This window comes from Octopus sinensis, linkage group LG8 (genome assembly GCF_006345805.1).
Source record: "Octopus sinensis linkage group LG8, ASM634580v1, whole genome shotgun sequence".
Lineage (NCBI taxonomy): Eukaryota > Metazoa > Mollusca > Cephalopoda > Octopoda > Octopodidae > Octopus > Octopus sinensis.
The window spans coordinates 78,248,003-78,267,317 of record NC_043004.1 but is presented as its reverse complement, the minus strand read 5'-3'; the positions used below and the strand labels follow the sequence as shown (position 1 = coordinate 78,267,317).

The 19,315-nt window shown below is 39.1% G+C and overlaps 1 protein-coding gene across 1 annotated transcript; it reads left to right on the top strand.

Moving 5' to 3' along the window:
* The first annotated feature begins 3,691 nt into the window (after positions 1-3,691).
* Positions 3,692-17,416, top strand: LOC115215138 (ERI1 exoribonuclease 3-like). Its single transcript, XM_029784312.2, has 7 exons — positions 3,692-3,934; positions 5,622-5,738; positions 8,506-8,565; positions 10,255-10,346; positions 12,392-12,464; positions 14,190-14,286; positions 16,222-17,416. The coding sequence occupies exons 1-7, from the start codon at positions 3,791-3,793 to the stop codon at positions 16,314-16,316; spliced, it is 678 nt and encodes a 225-aa protein (XP_029640172.1). The 5' UTR covers positions 3,692-3,790; the 3' UTR covers positions 16,317-17,416.
* The last annotated feature ends 1,899 nt before the right edge of the window (positions 17,417-19,315 follow it).

Below are 19,315 nucleotides of genomic sequence, written 5' to 3'. Positions count from 1 at the left end.
TTTTCTACAACCAAATGCCTTTCCTGTCGCCAACCTACAACCGTTTCCATGTAAGATAATATTTTCCTAAGTCCTTCCATTGCGAAGAGCACAATGGCTGGGAAGATTTCGCAGAAGATTGAAGACAATTATTGTATGACGGCGACATTCGTTTAAAACTTCTATTTATCTATCTATCTATCTATCTATCTATCTATCTATCTATCTATCTATCTATCTATCTATCTATCTATCATCCATCCATCCATCCATCTATCTACCTACCTATCTATCTATCTATCTATCTATCTATCTATCTATCTATCTACCTATCTCTCTCTATATATCTATCTATCTATCCATCCATCCATCTATCTTATCCACCCACCCACCTACCTACCTACCTACCTACCTACCTATCTATCTATCTATCTACCTATTTATCTACCTACCTATCTATCTATCTATCTATCTATCTATCTACCTATTTATCTACCTACCTATCTATCTACCTATCTATCTATCTATCTATCTATCTATCTATCTATCTATCTATCTATCTATCTATATCTATCTATCTATCTATCTATCTATCTATATGAATCCAAAACAGTTAGAAAGAATACGGAGACTGGTACATCTTCAAATTTATCTTTTAATTTTTGCAGTTATTTTTGCAGCGTTATTGGTTAAAATGACCGACACGTGTTTCTGCTGCACAGAGAATATGAAGTTGCATATACTACCCACTGTATACCTGGACTATACCTGAGAGCTCCTACGGTACCTGCCTCCATAATTTATCCCTAGATACTCATCGCATATATATATATATATATATATATATATATATATATATATATATACAAGATAAGAAAATGGAGAAATACAACTAAATCAAATATCAATTACCAGGTGGTGGTTTAATAAACTATGTGATTGAGTATTATCTGGTAATTGATATTTGATTTAGATGTATTTCTCCATTTTCTTATCTTGTATTAGTAATTTGTGGTAAAACATTTTACCTTTGCCCATATAATACAGTAAATGAATTGATTGCATCGCAATCCTTAACATTTATGTATTAACTTTGTTGGGTACTTCACTAGCAGTATATTGGATATATGTTATCCCATGGAGGGTTGCATTTGCAACCTCTATCTCAATTTGTATATATATATATATATATATATATATATATATATATATATATATATAAGGAAGACGAAAACAATTAGTTTTAAATCACTGAGCGAGAAATATGCAGTAACAGTACTGGATAGTAAAGTCTATTTGCCAACGTAACGTGGCAGTCCTGCTTAGAACGATGTTACTACCGTTTAGCCCCAGGCAAACATCTCCAGTTCGCTAGCGACACATCATTTGTGTTCGTATACTGTGAGCAAGGGAGCTGATACTCCCCTTTCAGCCTTAGCGATACATGCAGACAAATGGTTTCTGGATTATTTCTCTTTCTTGGTGCAGGACAATCTCTGGCTAGTAATGGCAGTGACTTCACTATCCAGTATTGTTACTACATATTTCTCGCTCAGAGATTTAAAACTGATTGCTTTTTTTCTTACGATATCAATGACTGTGTGTTACTTTAAAACTATATACTGTGAGTGAGGTGAGTCGCTACCATCTCTAGCCAGCGACTGTCCTGCACCGAGTAAGGGAAATAACCCAGGAACCATTGGTCTGCATGCATCGCTAAGGCTGAAGGGGGGAGCGTTAACTCCCTTGCTCACAGTGTACGAACACAAATGATGTGTATGTATGTATGTTTGATTTTTCTTTGAGTTTTATTTAAGTTCTTTTTAAGAGAGTTCAAAATGACAAGACTTTTCGAGTTTAAAAAGTTTCCGATTTTTGTAAATACTAAGTTGAGTTTGTGCGTTGGTTGAACTGGCGATTAATACATTCAAGCGCGTGCATCTATTCACTTAAAGAATCTCAGAGGGAGAATCTTTGGAATGTCTCACAGATCTTCACTGTGTCACTAATAAATTGGACCTGAAGAATCCGCGTCAGTTTCTTTTGCTCTTTTACTGTGAAACCGAGTATTTCTAAGTTTTTGTATGCAAATTTCTTAGTACATAACCTGCCACCATAGGTGCAAATAAGAACTCATAATCAGGATACAAGAGCAGTAAGTTCTGCATTTATTCACCATAAATGTTATCTTTTTCCTGGGCTTTTGATTGTATATTCACATCCGTATACGACAGTTGACCTCCACAGCATTTCATGTTCCCTGTCCCACAGAACATTACGGGGTCTGTTATGTCTTCACCGAATTAATGTTTTAATTAGGCTGTTCCACTAATATTCCTAGTTTTTAAAGGTATGAATACCTGTTGGTTCTGATATACCTTTGATGTATCCGTCAGAGCAATCCTTCCTACAGATGGCATTGTAAATAGTCTTTACAAGTATTTATTAGCTGTCCCTTGTTCCTGGCTAGCAAAGGCATATCCTTCTAGGTGGTATTTAATGTATCTATCGAAGGTCCAAGAGAAGCTATTCTTCCTGTCGATGCAGCTGTTGTCATCTGGTTTACGGAATATGCATTCATGCCATGCATTGTGTGTGTGTGCGGGGCGTGAATGTATGTAACAGGAGTATGGTGGTAAATCCATTAATCCTAATCTCAATTTCCGATTTAAATTTAAATAATTTTTGGAAAAAATAAATAAATAATACCATTCTGAATATTTGGTGTTCAAAACATGAAAATCTGAAGACTGTTTAAAGATAGAGCGGTATAATGACAAATTTAGCGAATGAGTTTGTGTAGCGTTCAAAAATTCATTCTAAAACGAATAATTATCGTTTTTTATTTCCTTCGGGTTCAATTTATTATTTCTAGAAAGTAGGGGTCTACAACGTGAGGTCCTTAAGGTCGTTAATTCTACAGATCTTTCACAAGTTTGAGGTCTGTAGGGAAATTAATTTATATAAAATATCGCCTTGATAGTGAAGAGTGTGCCCCACACCAACGATTTTATTTCCTCATAACTTTCCGAAAAATGGATATTTTAAAATGAATTTTTCTACAAATATTTTTCAGATAGTCTAGACTGCAATTATATCAAAATTTAATGTAAGAGGGAGAGCGCTAGCCGCGCACACATACATACTGACACACATCACAACCTTCTCTTTTGTAGATATAAATGTGTGTCAGTATATATGTTTGCAACCGACAATTTTTTTTCCCATTAAATTCTGGTATAATCGTAATTTACACCATTTGAAAAAGAAATTTTCATTTCAAAAATATTCAGTTTTCTGAAAGTTATAAAAGAAACAAAGTAGGTGGGGACACGTCTGTTTAGGTATATCGTGAAAAGGGACGACTTTATAAATAATTATCACCTCCTGATGAGGAAAAAGGACACGAATTTGGAAGGGTTTATTTTTCTTCCTTTTATAATATTCCTGTGTTTCATTCAACGGGAATTACCATTCTGATAGAACTTTTTCCCTCAAAATTTTCAATTCTTAAAAATGTTTGCCTGTCAAATCCAGGTTCTTTCCCTTCCCCCATAAGCTAGTAATGACTATTCCGAAATTCTTCCACAAAAGACTTTAGATTTGCTTGCATAAAGCAAAAAAGACAGAGAATATAAAGAATAAAAATGAAAGACTGGAATCTAATCGGACAAGTAATGAAACCGGAAGTAGAATGACTTAACAGGAAGTAAAAGATAGTAACCGGAAGTAGTACTAAGCTTCATTTGTATACAAATGTTATTCATTTCCTGTTGAAAGCCAAACTTTCTTCGGAAACTAATTCTATAATATGTCTGCAGCACATCGAAATGCCCTCAAGCAAAGCGTGTTCATGGCGAAAAACATAAAATCGGTTCGATCTGTAAGCTTTGATTATTTTCTGATTCTTGACTTTGAAGCTACATGTGACAACACAAGAAAAATACGTCCCCAGGTAACCATGTGTTCGATTTTTATTTTGTAATTATTGTCAGTATTGATTGATTTTTGAATATATTTGATCTCCTTATTAATTGTAAATTGCTATCGCATTCTGGGTTATTATAATCAACGAGTGTCTATAGAACAAATAATATATGATGGAAATGTGTTTCATATGATAGGGGAGACAACACCACCAGCATGGTTATTCGACGTGCTAAAAATAGCTCCCTATACCCTTCAAATAAATGCCCTACTGTTTGAAAATAAATGAAAGACACGGTACATAATGCAGTCCTGAATAAAAATACAACAAACAAGGGAAGGATGGTGCCGACTGAAACGCTTCAGATTACTGATCCGCTTTGATCAAAGCTGACATATTCAACTAGTGTGTATTTCTAATTTCCCGATTTAAATTTTACGGACTTTTACGTCTTCGAAATGTTGAATTATAATTTTCAACTATGTAGTTAAAATATTAGACTAAACAGCAATGTAACCAATGAGTATAATTTTAAAGCGTACCTTATTTATTTGTATATAAGTCGTACTATTTTGCAAGTTGAAGGGTAAGACATTTTTACACAAAGACTTGGGGGTAATGTCGAAATTAGGAGTATGACTTATACAAGACTAAATACTGTGGCTACTGGTTACATTTGTTAGCCTCATCATTATTTAATGTGTCCTTTCTGTAATTTTTGTCGAAGAGAATCTGACGCGAACTTTTCAGTGGTGTGGCCACGCTGAAATGAACCATGAGTAAGATAATAAAATATTCCTCTCGATAAATTTTTAGCTTTGGTAGAACATTGATGCTGCTTAGGTTCTTGTAATTAGTTCTTGATGAGAAGAATCATACTCGTTCCCAAAACATCTGGAGCTGATCAACAAGGGCGTAGCTAGGGTAAATGGCGCTCATGGCAAGCATCGAAATTGTGCCCCACCCCCTCCCACTCCAACAAAATGTGGTAACTCGCCCCCCCCCCCTCCTCAAAGTGGTGCCCAGGACATGTGCCCTGCTTGCCCCATCCTAGCTACGCCCCTGTTGATCAAGTATCTCGCCCTCCATTGAGGTTACCATTACCATGGTAACCAATGGTATAGTGAGAATTTACAAAAACACAAAAGACGAAGACGGGGGTGTAAACAACAAACAGATATATTAGTTTTACGCTCGGAAAGTGAGAAAGTCTTTTACGTTTCGAGCCTACACTCTTCGACAGAAAGGGACATAGAAATAACATGCGAGGGATTATTGTATACACACGAACACACAGATTGCACATTGCCTAAACTGCATTTCAAAGAATAGTCTTCTTGTTCAGATAGTCTATCAATGTAAGGGAGGTAATTCTGTCCACGGGTCGTAACTCGGTGAACTCGACATTTCAATAAATAATGGTGACTATCTTAAATTTGTTTCAAACACCAGCTTAATTAATTAATGAAAGCTAAATTATTTTACAAGATCAATCTAAATTCTTGGTTATTTCAAAACTAATTTAATCGTATAGTTATATATTTCATTAGGAATATGGTCACTGAATAGAGAAACTTTATTGTGCATAACAGTCCCTACCAGACAGAATGTCTTTCATCTTTCAGTGACTGAAACTTTTCAGAATAAAGGGGAATGCTTATCAGGTATTCGGGATTAACTCTGTTTAAAAATGGATTTCTGTTCTTTCTTGTAGGAAATCATAGAATTCCCTGTTTTGAAATTAAATTCTAAAACACTTGAGACTGAAGCAAGATTCCACAGATATGTCAAACCTCAAGTCAACCCTATTTTGACGCCTTTCTGCACTGAGGTAAGAATTTTATTTTAATGTCTAACAAATCTTGTTGGAATTGTTATCTAACAAACCACATCTTTTTAGAGAATTTATAAAACTAGACACAAGTTTCATAAACTACAAAATATAAATATCCACACGACCATACCAGAAACGTATTTGTTGCAACACTTTTGAATGTACGTGAAGGTATTTAGAATGCCCAAACTTATTTCTGCAAATGTGCTTAGCACTGATGCTAATCAGTTTAATCAATAAGTGTAGGAGCGAGGTAAATGCAGTAAAAACAGGGGGAAGGGGTAGTCAGTGTGGCCCCATTTCAGCAGCCCTTCAGAAATTAAACCTCCATACGATACTCCCTGGGAGTCCATGGTATGAAATTCATTATCATTGCTCCAGTTTGGTCGCCAGTACCATGTATTTAGTTTAAAATATGCAGTAAAAATAGGGGTGCCAGTGGTTCCCCAATTAGGTAGCCCTTAAAAAAATAGACCCCCTTACAACATTCCCTGGGATTAGGGGAGTTGCTGGTTTGAGTTTTGTTGTCTTTGCGCCAACGCTCTCGGAGGAGTTAAAGAACATAAAAATGTAACAGACAGAGAAACATCACTCAGATTTATAGTAGGATAAAAATTTCTTGTGTAGGTGCATGGCCTAGTGGTTAGGGTGTTGCAGTCATGATCACTTGATGGTGGGTTTGATTCTCAGATCAAGCAGCACATTGTGTTGTTGAGCAAAGCCCAGTCCACTCAGCCGTAATGGGTGACCCTGCTATGGAATAGTCTTCTGATCAGGTGCAATGTTGGCTAAAGTAGTGTGAAGCGCATTGTGACCAGTGATGTATTACAGTTCTATGATACCATGTTGTGTGTGTATGTATGTATATATATATATATATATATATATATATATATATATATATCTGGTCTGTTCAATATCATGATGCTGTGATGTAAGCTCGCAAGAAATGAAGCCAGTATGCTCTGATGGATGTGTAAAGTCAGTGTTCATACTCGACAGAGTGTAAGTACCTTGAGAGAAAAGTTGGACCTAAGAAGCATCAGTTGTAGTGTGCAAGAGAGACGATTGCGCTGGTATGGTCATGTGGAAAGAATGGATGAAGATAATTGTGTGAAAAAGTGCCACACCCTAGTGGTTGAGGGAACCTGTGGAAGAGGTAGACCCAGGAAAACCTGGGACGAGGTGGTGAGGCACGACCTTCAAACATTAGGTCTCACCGAGGCGATGACTAGTGACCGAGACCTTTGGAAGTATGCTGTGCGTGAGAAGACCCGGCAGGACAAGTGAGGCCATAACCCGTGGCCACTACCTGGGATGTAGCCAGCCCACTTATGCATACCTTTCCTTCTTGGGACACAAAACTCTGCTTGCGAAGACCTGTTGAGGCAAGTGAAATCGAAATCGCTCAAAAGTCAATGGAAATTGTAGTTGTGATACCAGTGCTGGTGGCACATGAAAGAACCATCCGAACGTGGCTGTTGCCAGCGCCGCCCCGAATGGCCTCTGTGCCGGTGGCACGTAAAAAGCACCAAGCAATCGTGGTCGTTGCCAGCCTCGCCTGGCATGTAAAAAGCACCCACTACACTCACCGAGTGGTTGGCGTTAGGAAGGGCATCCAGCTGTAGAAATACTGCCAGATCAGACTGGGCCTGATGCAGCCTCCTGGCTTCCCAGACCCCAGTTGAACCGTCCAACCAATGCTAGCATGGAAAGCGGACGTTAAACGATGATGATGATGATGATATTGTTGCTATTATGCAAAAGTGTCATAAATCCAAAATGTTGCTTTTTCAGAAAATGAAAAAATAGTTCCACCATTCCATTTCTTATTACCTTAGCAACAGTTTCAGCTTAACAATAATACTTTGTTGGGTGCATAAAACTGTAACTCTATGCATGTATGATATTTTCAGTTGGAAATATTCTTGCAAAACTGTCATATGTGGGACTTACTACACTTTTGCAAAATCCTCAGCTGTTGTACTACATTTTGACACTTTTCGTCTGAAGCAGCTGGAGATATGATAGTTTAACGAAAAGAATCAGCTATTGCAAGCAAAATTAAGTTTTGAAAACAACACATTTGGACATATGACAGATTAACATAATAGCAACGATATATATATTTAACTCGGTGATTGGCATCCGTTGTTAGTGGAGCGCTAAGAGTACCATACAAGTGAGGTTGCCAGAGCAACAAACTGGCCTTTGTGCTGATGGCATGTTAAGCACACCATTCGAGCGTGATTGTTACCACGTCGCCTTACTAGCACTTGTGCTGGTGGCACATGAAACATTCGAGCGAGGTCGTCGCCAGTGTCGCTGGACTGGCTCCTGTGCAGGTGGCACCATTTGGACGTGGCCGTTGCCAGTACCACCAGACTGGCCCCTTGACTAAAGGCTGTGCTTCAGCATAGCCACAGTCAAAATGACTGAAACAAACAAAAGCGTAAAAGAACATATTTTGCGTATTGCTGAAGTGTATCCAATTTATTGCAGATAAATTTTAAAACGAAAATCTTATACGAAGCCCCACCCCCAGAGTCATATGAATCCTGGTTGAGAATCACTGCTCTAACCCAAGCCAGCATGGAAAGACAAACGTTAAACTGACAAACAAGTGCACACTCATACACACACCTCAGGCTACAGCACAGTTTCCCTCTGCCACAAATTGGTTGTCAACCCAAGGCTATTTTAAAAGACATTTGACATGCTTTCATAATTAATGTTTATTATTTTGTTTTCTTTCTATCTTCAGCTGACTGGAATCATACAAGATATGGTCGATAACCAGGCATCTCTCGATGAGGTTCTTAAGGTATTCAAATAGTTTTTCTTTCCAATTATGTTAATCACTGGGGGGGGGGGGCTCCAGTTTCTATTTTATTTCATTTCCATTGATTTCCTCAGTTGCTTCCATCAGGAATATTTAGACAAATTCTCATATTGCTTCTTTTAGAAAACAACCTGCATTGGTGTTAGAAAGGGCACCAAGCTGTCATAACGCTTGGCCGTCCTCTGGCTCACCAGCACCTGTCAAACCATCCAATCCATGCTAGCATGAAAAGTAGATGTTAAATGATTGTGATAATGATGGTGGTGGTGGTGGTGGTGGTGGTGGTGGTGGTGGTGGTGGTGTGGTGGTGGTGGTGGTGGTAGTGGTGGTGGTGGTGTGGTGGTGGTGGTGTGGTGGTGGTGGTGGTGGTGGTGTTGATTCCTGGTATTTATGCTTGCTTTGCTTGGTCTGGCTGAGTTCCTTTCAAGCATTGGGCTTCACGGAGGCAATGACCAAGACTTTTGTCATTATGCCGTGTTTAAGAAGACCCATCAAGCTGAGCAAAATCACAGTCATGGCAGATACCAGTGTCATGCAAATGTGCCAGTGGTACATAAAAACACCCATTACACTCTCGGAGTGGCTGGCGTTAGGATGGGCCGTCAGACTTGTGTTCCACACTGACATGGGTCAGACAGTTTGATAGGATCCAGCAAGCTTCAGGGGCCACTGGAACCCCACTGTCTATTTTGGCCATGGTTTCTATGGCCAGATGCCCTTCCTAACACCAATCACTTTACAGCATGCTTTACTGGATGCTTTTTCTTGTGCCACCTGCATGACTATTTGTGTGTTCCTTTGTCTTCGCATCCCTTGATGGTTGTAAATGAGCATCACCGTTATACAAGTGGGGTTGTTTGTATCAAAAATGTATTTGGCTGTGGAGAAATATTACAGGATTAGCAATAGGAAAGACATCTGGCCAGAGAAAATCTGACCCAATGAATTCCATTTGACTTATGCAAGTATGGAAAAGAGGATGTTAAACAATGATGGTAATGATGATGTGAGTTTCTCTGTATATTATCAACATCATCATTTAACGTCTGTTTTCCATGCTGGCATGGATTGAACCGTTTGACAAGAACTAGCAAGCCAAAAGACTGCACCAGGCTCCAGTCGTCTGTTTAGGCTTGGTTTCTATGGTTGGATGCCCTTCCTAATGCCAACCACTTTACAGAGTGTACTGGATGCTTCTCATGTGGTACTGGCACCAGTGCTGCTCATGTGGTACTGGCACCAGTGCTTCTCATGTGGAACTGGCACCAGTGCTGCTCATGTGGAACTGGCACCAGTGCTGCTCATGTGGAACTGGCACCAGTGCTTCTCATGTGGCACGGGCATTGGTGTTCTTGTGGCACTGGCACCAATGCTTCTCATGTGACACAGGCACAGATGCCTCTCATGGGACACTGGCACAGATGCTGCTCATGTGACACAGTCATGGGTCCTTTTTCCATGACACTAGCTTGGGTTCTTCCTATGTGGCACCAACCACATAATCTGTTTACAAAACAAAGATGATAATTGTAACAGAACAAACTTACGGTTGAATCTCGTTAAGGTACAATTTTAAGGTCTTCCCCTCATTTTACACACTTCCTTATTAATTTCAATTTTACTGATTAACATTTTACAGTTCCTCTCTCTCTCCATCTCCTTCTATTTCAGGATTTTGACCAATGGATGATTGATAATCATTTACTGCAGTCTGATAACAGTTTTGTTTTTGTCACGTGTGGTGATTGGGATCTGAAAATAATGTAAGAATTGTGTTTCTCATTTTTATCTTTCATCACAACTCAAGTCAACTGTTGCTTTTTCTTCTGTTTCCATTGTTGTTCATCATCATCATCATTATCATCTTCATCATTGTTTTCATGACCACTTTTCGATATCTGCATGGGTCAGGCAAACCCTTTCCTGTTCCAAGCAATGGTCAGACATATTTTTGCAATATATTGGGAACTGAATGACACTGCTTGTATGACAGTGACACTCATTTACAACTATCACACAATGTCAAGACAAAGAGACCCCTACATGCATTCACACACAAACATCCTCAACATCATTTAGTGTCTGTCTTCCATGCGTTGGATGGTTTAACCCTTTCGTTACTGAATTTATTTTGTGATGCTCAGTGTTTCTTTCAATTATTTTAAATATAACAAAGAATTTAATAAAATAACTTAGTTATAATTAAGCTAGTGTTAGGAACATAAATTGTGACTAAGGTTTGGTGGAAGATTTTAATTAAAAACTTATGGAAACAAGACATGTATATTAAAGAGCTAGAGCTGGTTTCAGCCGGGTTGGTAACGAAAGGGTTAACATAATGTGATGAGTTAAAGGATTGCATCAAGTTCCAATTGGCATGGTTTCTATGGCTGGATGCCCTTTCTAATGCCATCCACTTTACAGTGTGTACTGGCTGCTTTTTTTTTTCCATGGCATCAATTTAAAGGAAACAGGAATACATTATTTACATTTGACAGATATTTGTCCTCGTCGTTGCCAGAGCAGCCAACTGGCTCCATGCCGGAGGAACATAAAAAGGGCACCATTCGAGCATGATCGTTACCAATGTCACCTTACTAGCACCTGTGCCAGTGGCATGTGTAAAAAGATTCGAGCAAGGTCATTGCCAGTATCGCCTGATTGGCCCCATGCTGGTGGCACGTAAAAAGCACCCACTACACTCTCGGAGTGGTTGGCATTAGGAAGGGCATCCAGCTGTAGAAACTCTGCCAGATCAAGATTGGAGCCTGGTGCGGCCATCTGGTTCGCCAGCCCACAGTCAAAATCGCCCAACCCATGCTAGCATGGAAAGTGGACGTTAAATGATGATGATGACAACGTTTCAGCTGATATACCCTCCAGGCTTCATCAGATGTCTTGGGGGAAATTTTGAACCTGGGTTCTCATTCCTGAGGTGTTTTTCGATGTTGTTGTTGTTGTTATTATTATTCAGGGCTCCGCTTGGAATCGAACTTGGAATCTTGGGGTTAGTAGCCCATGCTCTTAATCACTACGCCATATGCCAAAGGTCTAGGCATTACGTTCTGATGAATCTTCAACTTGTGATTATTCATCAGTAAAATCTAAGTTCCTCAAACTTGTAATTTTTAGTCATGTCTTCAACAAGTCCTTTAAATAAATGCTTTTTAGTAATTTAAATTTATATGGACAGAATATATAACACAGAACTATTAGAGACCTTCAATAAGTGTTTAGTTTGCTCTGACATCTGGAATGGTATTGCTGTTGTTTATGCAAACATCTTAGGTGCCCTCCTGAAAAGAGCCATCCATCTGGTAGGCATTAAGTCACTCACAAACATACTCCAGCCCCTCCATCTACAGATGTGCTGTATCCTCTCCCGCCACCTTTTCTACCACTACTATGATGGCCTCTGTTCCTCGGAGCCAACAGAGCTCATACCACTCCCACTCACTCATTCCCACCTCACATGTTTCACCTCCTCTCATCACTCTCGTTATGTCCAACTCCCCACCTCCCACTGGCCCCACACTAATTACTGTGTGCACAGTCCCTCACAGAACATGATCCCTCTGGTGTCTCCTTGTATATGTGGACTTAGATTCATGAGCAACATTAATTGTATCCATCTCACAGATCTGAGACAGCCATGGGCACTGTCCCTCCATCCAGATGCACCAAGTAAAAAACATAAAAACAATCCAAATTTTATTAGAATTTACTCCAATAGTTGCTTTTTAGAATTTTTTCAAATCTGTTCTCTTTTTCCCCTCCTACACACTTTATTTTTATTTTATCTTTCCAGGCTTCCAGATCAGTGCAACCATTTCAGTCTTGAACGAAAAACCTATTTCTCAAACTGGATTAATATCAAAAAGGTAAAACCCCAAAAATAATTCTATTACTTCCCATTAATTCACCATGAAATAAAAATACAGTTGATTGGTGCAGGCATGGGTGTGTGGTAAGAAGCTTGCTTCTCAACCATTTGGTTCTGGGTTCAATCCCACTGTGTGGCACCTTGGGCAAACGTCTTCAGCTTTAGCCTCCAGCCAACCAAAGCCTTGTGGGTTGATTTGGTTAACAGAAACTGAAAGAAGTCCATAAATATATATATATACATATATATATATATATGGCCTGAAGGAGACAAAGTGGGTGAGTTCCTTCCGAGCATTGGGCCTCATGGAGGCAAAGTGGCTAAATCCCTTTTGAATGTTGGGCCTTATGGAGGTGAGGTGGCTGAGTTCCTTCTGAGTGTTGGGCCTCATGGAGGCAATGACCAAAACTTTTGGCATTATGTCATGCTTGAGAAGAAGATCCATCAAATGGACTTCTTTCGAGGTCTGTTGAATATGTTGAAACATTATAGGCTACCACATATTGGACACCACCATAGTGGAATTGGTAAGTCTCCAGATCCTTCGTATATTCAAGAACTACCATTATTGTGTCTTATTGAGTTATAAATTTTATTTATTTCATTTTTTATGTCCTTTTATACATCCTAACATGGAGCAGATAGGTGGGTTTTTTTTATCTATTTAGATGTTTGCATATTTTTAGATTTGGTTAACAGAAACTGAAAGAAGTCCATAAATATATATATACATATATATATATATGGCCTGAAGGAGACAAAGTGGGTGAGTTCCTTCTGAGCATTGGGCCTCATGGAGGCAAAGTGGCTAAATCCCTTTTGAATGTTGGGCCTTATGGAGGTGAGGTGGCTGAGTTCCTTCTGAGTGTTGGGCCTCATGGAGGCAATGACCAAAACTTTTGGCATTATGTCATGCTTGAGAAGAAGATCCATCAAATTGAGCAAAATTGCAGTCATAGCAGATACCAGTGCCACGTAAATGGCACCCATGCCGGTGGCACATAAAAGCACCCATTACATTCTTGGAGTGGTTGGCATTGCATCCAGCTGTAGAAAACCATGCAAAATCAGTCTGGAGCTTGATGCAACCTTCCAGTGTACAAATTTGGTCAAACCATCCAACCCATGCCAGCATGGACAATGGGCATTAAATGATGATTATATATATTTGGGCCGACCAAAGCCTTGTGAGTGGATTTGGTAGACGGAAACTGAAAGAAGCCTGTCATATATATGTATATATATGTATGTGGGTGTTTGTGTGTCTGCTTGTCCCCCCAACATCGCTTGACAACCAATGCTGGTGTGTTTACGTCCCCGTAACTTAGCAGTTCGGCAAAAGACCGATAGAATAAGTACTAGGCTTACAAAGAATAAGTTCTGATATCAATTTGCTCGACTAAAGGCAGTGCTCCAGCATGGCCACAAGTCATATGACTGAAACAATTAAAAGAATAAAAGAAAGTCGATCATCATCATCATCATTGTTTAACGTCTGTTTTCCATGCTGGCATGGGTTGGACGGTTTGACTAGGGACTGGCAAGCAAGGAGGCTGCACCAGGCTCCAATCTGATTTGGTAAAGGTTCTACCGCTGGATGCCCTTCCTAATGCCAACCACTCCGAGAGTGTAGTGGGTACTTTTACATGCCACCATATTTTGTTATGAACTTCCTTTTATGCTTCCATCTTGTTTTCTGATAAATATTTTCATTCATTTGCAGATTTTTGCCAATTCCACGTCAAAATGGCCTCGAGGTCTGTTGAATATGTTGGAACATTATAGGCTACCACATATTGGACACCACCATAGTGGAATTGGTAAGTCTCCAGATCCTTCGTATATTCAAGAACTACCATTATTGTGTCTTATTGAGTTATAAATTTTATTTATTTCATTTTTTTATGTCCTTTTATACATCCTAACATGGAGCAGATAGGTGGGGTTTTTTTATCTATTTAGATGTTTGCATATTTTTAGAGAACATGTAGTATAACTGGATGATCATCATCATCCCCATTTAATGTCCGCTTTCCATGCTAGCATGGGTTGGACGGTTTTGACTGAGGGCTGGCGAACCAGATGGCCGCACCAGGCTCCAATCTTGATCTGGCAGAGTTTCTACAGCTGGATGCCCTTCCTAATGCCAACCACTCCAAGAGTGTAGTGGGTGCTTTTTACGTGCCACCGGCACGGGGGCTAGTCAGGCGATACTGGCAATGACCTCGCTCAAATCTTTTTACACATGCCACCGGCACTAAGCTTCACATATTTAAGTAGGTGTGGAGCCTGTCGTCCATGAAGAAGACTAAAGCAAGCAGCTGTATCTTTACTTCTGTTTTTCCTTGCTAGCATGGGTTAGATCAGTACATTATTGAAGTATTGTCTTACAGCTGGGTGCCTTTCTTGTTACTAACCCTTGTTCTTCAAGTGAGGGATTTCTTATTTCACATGGGCTGGAAGGTACAGAGTCAGCAGACAGGACAGCATCTCTCTGCTCTTAGAGTGTATGTGTGTGTATATATATATATATATATATATATATATATATATGTGTGTGTGTGTGTGCGTGTGTGTATGTGTGTGTGTGTGTGTGTGTATATGTGTGTGTGTGTGTGTGTGTATATATGTGTGTGTAAGGGCCCATAGCTTAGTATTTGGGATGTTACAGTCACGAATTTGAGATCGTGATTTCAATTCCTAGACCAGGCGGTGTGTGTTATGTTCTTAAGGAAAACACTTCATCTGATGTTGCTCTGTGATCCACTTCAACACCTGACCCATGGTACACCGTGCACCTGTTCAGACAACATCGATTTGATGGCGAGAGTGAGCTAATGTACAGCAAGACGAAGAGTGGAGCCCTGTAGGTGGTTTAGTGTTCTACTCGACACTCTTCCAGCAGCTCCTGCAGCCAAGCTGGTGCCAAACATAATGCTCTGCACTCCTTTGGACCACGTCAGCAAGGTCGAGAGAGGAATCCTGACAATTGGGCTACCCAGGATTTTCTTACATCTAGCCCAGGCCTGCGCAAAACTAGAGAGGACACTTCAGTGACATCTGCATCACCTGCTAGAGGGAGTGTTTGTCCAGGATAGGACTACACAGCCATAGCAGATGTAAAGGACATGAAATGTAAAGACCAAAGTGGATTATTTTATGCACAACTCCATTGTCTCCCGAGACAAAAGGATGCCAACGACAATAAAAGATGGATGGACGAGTGGGTGGGGGGTGCTTGTGTGTAAATGACTGTCAGTCGTACAAGCAGTGTTGATTGTTTCCCACATTCTGCAAAGACATGTCTGGCCTTGCAGAGATATAATCTTGCTTGGAAACAGGTATGGGTTGGTGACAGGAAGAGTATCCAGTTGTAGAAAAACCTCCCTCAATGAACTCCGTCTGACCCATGCAAGCATGGAAAAAATAGATGCCAAAACAATGATGATGATTTTGTAAATAAAGGTGAAAATGGTGACCTTTAACCCTTTCGTGTTCAGATTCCTCTGTCAAATTGTAATCTTTATTTATCTACATTGTTTTAAATTAATCCTGCATTATCTTGTAGCTCAATGACATGATTGCTTATCTTTAGAATGACTTTGTAGGGTAAGTTTGAGAGGCTGGATCTGGTTGGAACACAAAATAAGTGGAATATTTTGGCCAGAATGGTCAGTTTTATTGCTAAAGAATTATTCCCTCTGATATCGTTTATTAAATAACTATTAAAAAAACTTTTTTTTTTCATTTCTTAGATGACTGCTTGAATATTGCCAACATCTTCCGCAAGTTAATGAATAATGGTTACCAAATCCAAAGAACCGATATCTCACATTACCAAAGAACGTGACCATCACAACATTGACTGAAACATCATCAGAAGTTGATAAATTCTTTAAAATGTCTTTCATAAGAGGTTTTTCTAAATATTTAATAGAAAAACCATCAGTTGTATAGTTTTTGATAAACTACTTATGTTTTTTTAGAAAATATTGTGAGTGTTCTTCTCAGTTTCATCCATTTATGAAGGTTGATATGAGGGAATGGCGGGGTCAATATCTTGCCGTATGTAGTTATGTCCCTTCAGGCTCTGAGTTCAAATTCTGCTGAAGTTAGCTTTTTACTTGTTCTCTTTGAATGGTTGGTATAATAAATACCAGTAAACAACTGAGTTTGATCGAATGTGCATTCCCCCACCCCTGCCTTGCACAAATTTCTGCCCATGTGCCAATACTGGAAATCAATTATGGCACTGGTATGGCCATGTAGTTAAGAAGTTCAGTGCATACTGTGCAGGACACAGTCCCAACATGCAATGCCTTTGGCAAGTGTCTTTTTTCTCCTACAGCCATTGGGCCAACCAGTGTGAATTTGTGATTTTCATACTTGGAAACTGTGCAGAAGCCCGTTGTGTGTGTGTGCATGTCTTTGTGTTTGACTCCTTCTCCATGCCACATCACTTGACAACATCAACCAGTGTTGGTTGGTTTGTTTACATCCCCGTAATAGTGGTTCAGCAAAGGAGATTAATACAAAACAAGTACTAGACTCTCTACTGATCTCGATTCTAGGCTGAATGCTTCCCTGAGCCTTCCTCCTTTGGGACTTCGTGATTTTGACTTGTCGTCCATGCTTCTATAGTTTTATATTTTCCTGGGTTTGGGTGTTGGTCCTAACCAAATCCATTTTTACCTCTTAGAAGAGTTAATCCCTATAAGGTCTGGCCCCTCTCTTTGATGGCAGCCCTGAGGCCCTCTTGCATTCCTGTCTTAGCTCCCAGGGTATTAAAGGATACAAGCTATCCTGGCATAACTGATATTAAGCTTATTAAACAAGAAATTTGCAAGTTTTCTACATTATTTACATTTGACAGATATTTGTCCTCATCTTGTTTGTTGTTAACATAACGTTTCGGCTGATATATCCTCCAGTCTTCATCAGGTGTCTTGGGGAAATTTCAAACCTGAGTTCTCATTGCTAAGGTGTTGCCGTTGTTGTTTTTTTTTTCTTCTTTCTTCAAATTTTCTTCCATTTCTTGCCGAGTGTTTTCTATACACCTAGGGCAGAGAAGCTCATTGTATGCAATCCCAGATTACACACGCAAATTCACAGGTAAAATATGTATTTTAAAAAATTAATAAATAAATAAATTCATGAATGGATGTTGTTTTCACAGCGATAATGCTCTTCTCAGCACATGAGCTGTTCCAGTCAACACAATTTTTTGCACTTCCTGTAGGGATGGTAAGCCTGGTATCATTTTCAAATAGGTTTCAGTACCTTTTTTTATCATTCCTAGAGCTCCTGCAATCACTGGTACTGTAGTTGCCTTGAGATGCCACATTTTTTTCAATTTCTATTAGCAAGTCTTTATATTTACTAATCTTGTCAAATTCTTTCGCTGCTATATTGTGATCGCAAGGAATACTCATGTCAATTAATAAACACATCCTTTTTGTCTGATCTTTTATGATAATATCCGGTTTATTAGCTTTTATAGTTTTGTTGGTATGTACGGGGAAGTCCCAGAGAATCGACACATTTTCTCCCTAATATTGTTTGAGCGCAATACTCCATTAGAATGATATAATTGTGGCTTCGTGTTCCATAGTGACATATTATACTTTAAAAAATCTGAAATCATAGGAGAAATTTTGAAAATGTCCAGTGATTTCAGAATCCACGAATGTGGTATGCTGTCAAAGGCTTTTTTATAATCAATCCATGAAGAGCTGAGATTTCTGCACTTGTTAAGGCAGTTCTCAAGGATCATACGATCAATTAGGAGCTGATATTTGCATCCGTATGAGCCTTGTCTGCATCTTTTTTGTTCAGTGGGAAAGAGGTTATTCTCTTCCATAAACATATATGTTTTCTCTACTAGAATAGATGTCAAAATCTTATTGGTAGTAGACAAACATGTTATAGGCCAGTAGTTTTTTGGGTCTTTGGTTTTGTTATTTTGGGGAGGAGGAAGTAATACCATTTGCCATCCAGTGGGAAGATTTTTCCAAGTCTTTCATAATACTATTAAATAGTATTACTAACATTTTGTGTGTGGATGAGAGTGATGAGAGCCAGAAATTTGGTACTCTATCAATACCAGGGGATTTCCACTTATGAGCCTTTGTTAGTGCCCTCCTTAGGTCAGCGATTGAGATGTCTTCTCATACCTATTCTTGTAGATTTTTGTAGGCATCTTGGGTGCATTTGATCCACTCTGCATTTTCATTGTATGGTTTCTCATCACTCCAGATCCCTTTCCAAAAGTTTTCAACTTCTTCCATTAGGGGTGGATTTTCAATGGTTATTTTTTCTTTCCTTATTTCCCTGTAAAATGATTTGGCATTGGATTTGAACATCTTATTTTGCTTGTAGTATTTGATTCTTTTCTCAAATCTGCGTATTCTCTGAGCTTTTGCTTGAACTTTTTGTTTAAGTGTTTTATTATTATCATTATTATTATTATTCAGGTCACTGCCTGGAATCGAACTCAGAATCTTGGGATTAGTAACCTGTACTCATAACCACTACGCCATATGCCCATGGGCATATGGTTAAGAGCACAGGCTACTAACCCCAAAATTGCGAGTTCAATTCCAGGCAGTGACCTGAATAATAATAATAATAGTAACATCGAAAATATCCTAGGGATGAGAACCCAGGTTTGAAATTTCCCCAAGACACCTGATGAAGGCTGGAGGATATATCAGCTGAAATGTTGTGTTAACAACAAACAAGATGAGGACAAATATGTCGAATGTAAATAATGTACATAATTCCTCAACTTTTAAATATGGAATTGTAAGAAGTTTTCTGTTTCATGTAGTCTTAATAACAGTTTATACA

Excerpts from the sequence above, each read along its gene's own strand:
- LOC115215138 (XM_029784312.2), top strand. The coding sequence starts at position 3,791 with ATGTCTGCAGCACATCGAAATGCCCTCAAGCAAAGCGTGTTCATGGCG. Across the intron at positions 10,347-12,391 it reads GATTGGGATCTGAAAATAAT|GCTTCCAGATCAGTGCAACC; the intron begins GTAAGAATTGTG and ends TTATCTTTCCAG. Across the intron at positions 14,287-16,221 it reads ACACCACCATAGTGGAATTG|ATGACTGCTTGAATATTGCC; the intron begins GTAAGTCTCCAG and ends TTCATTTCTTAG.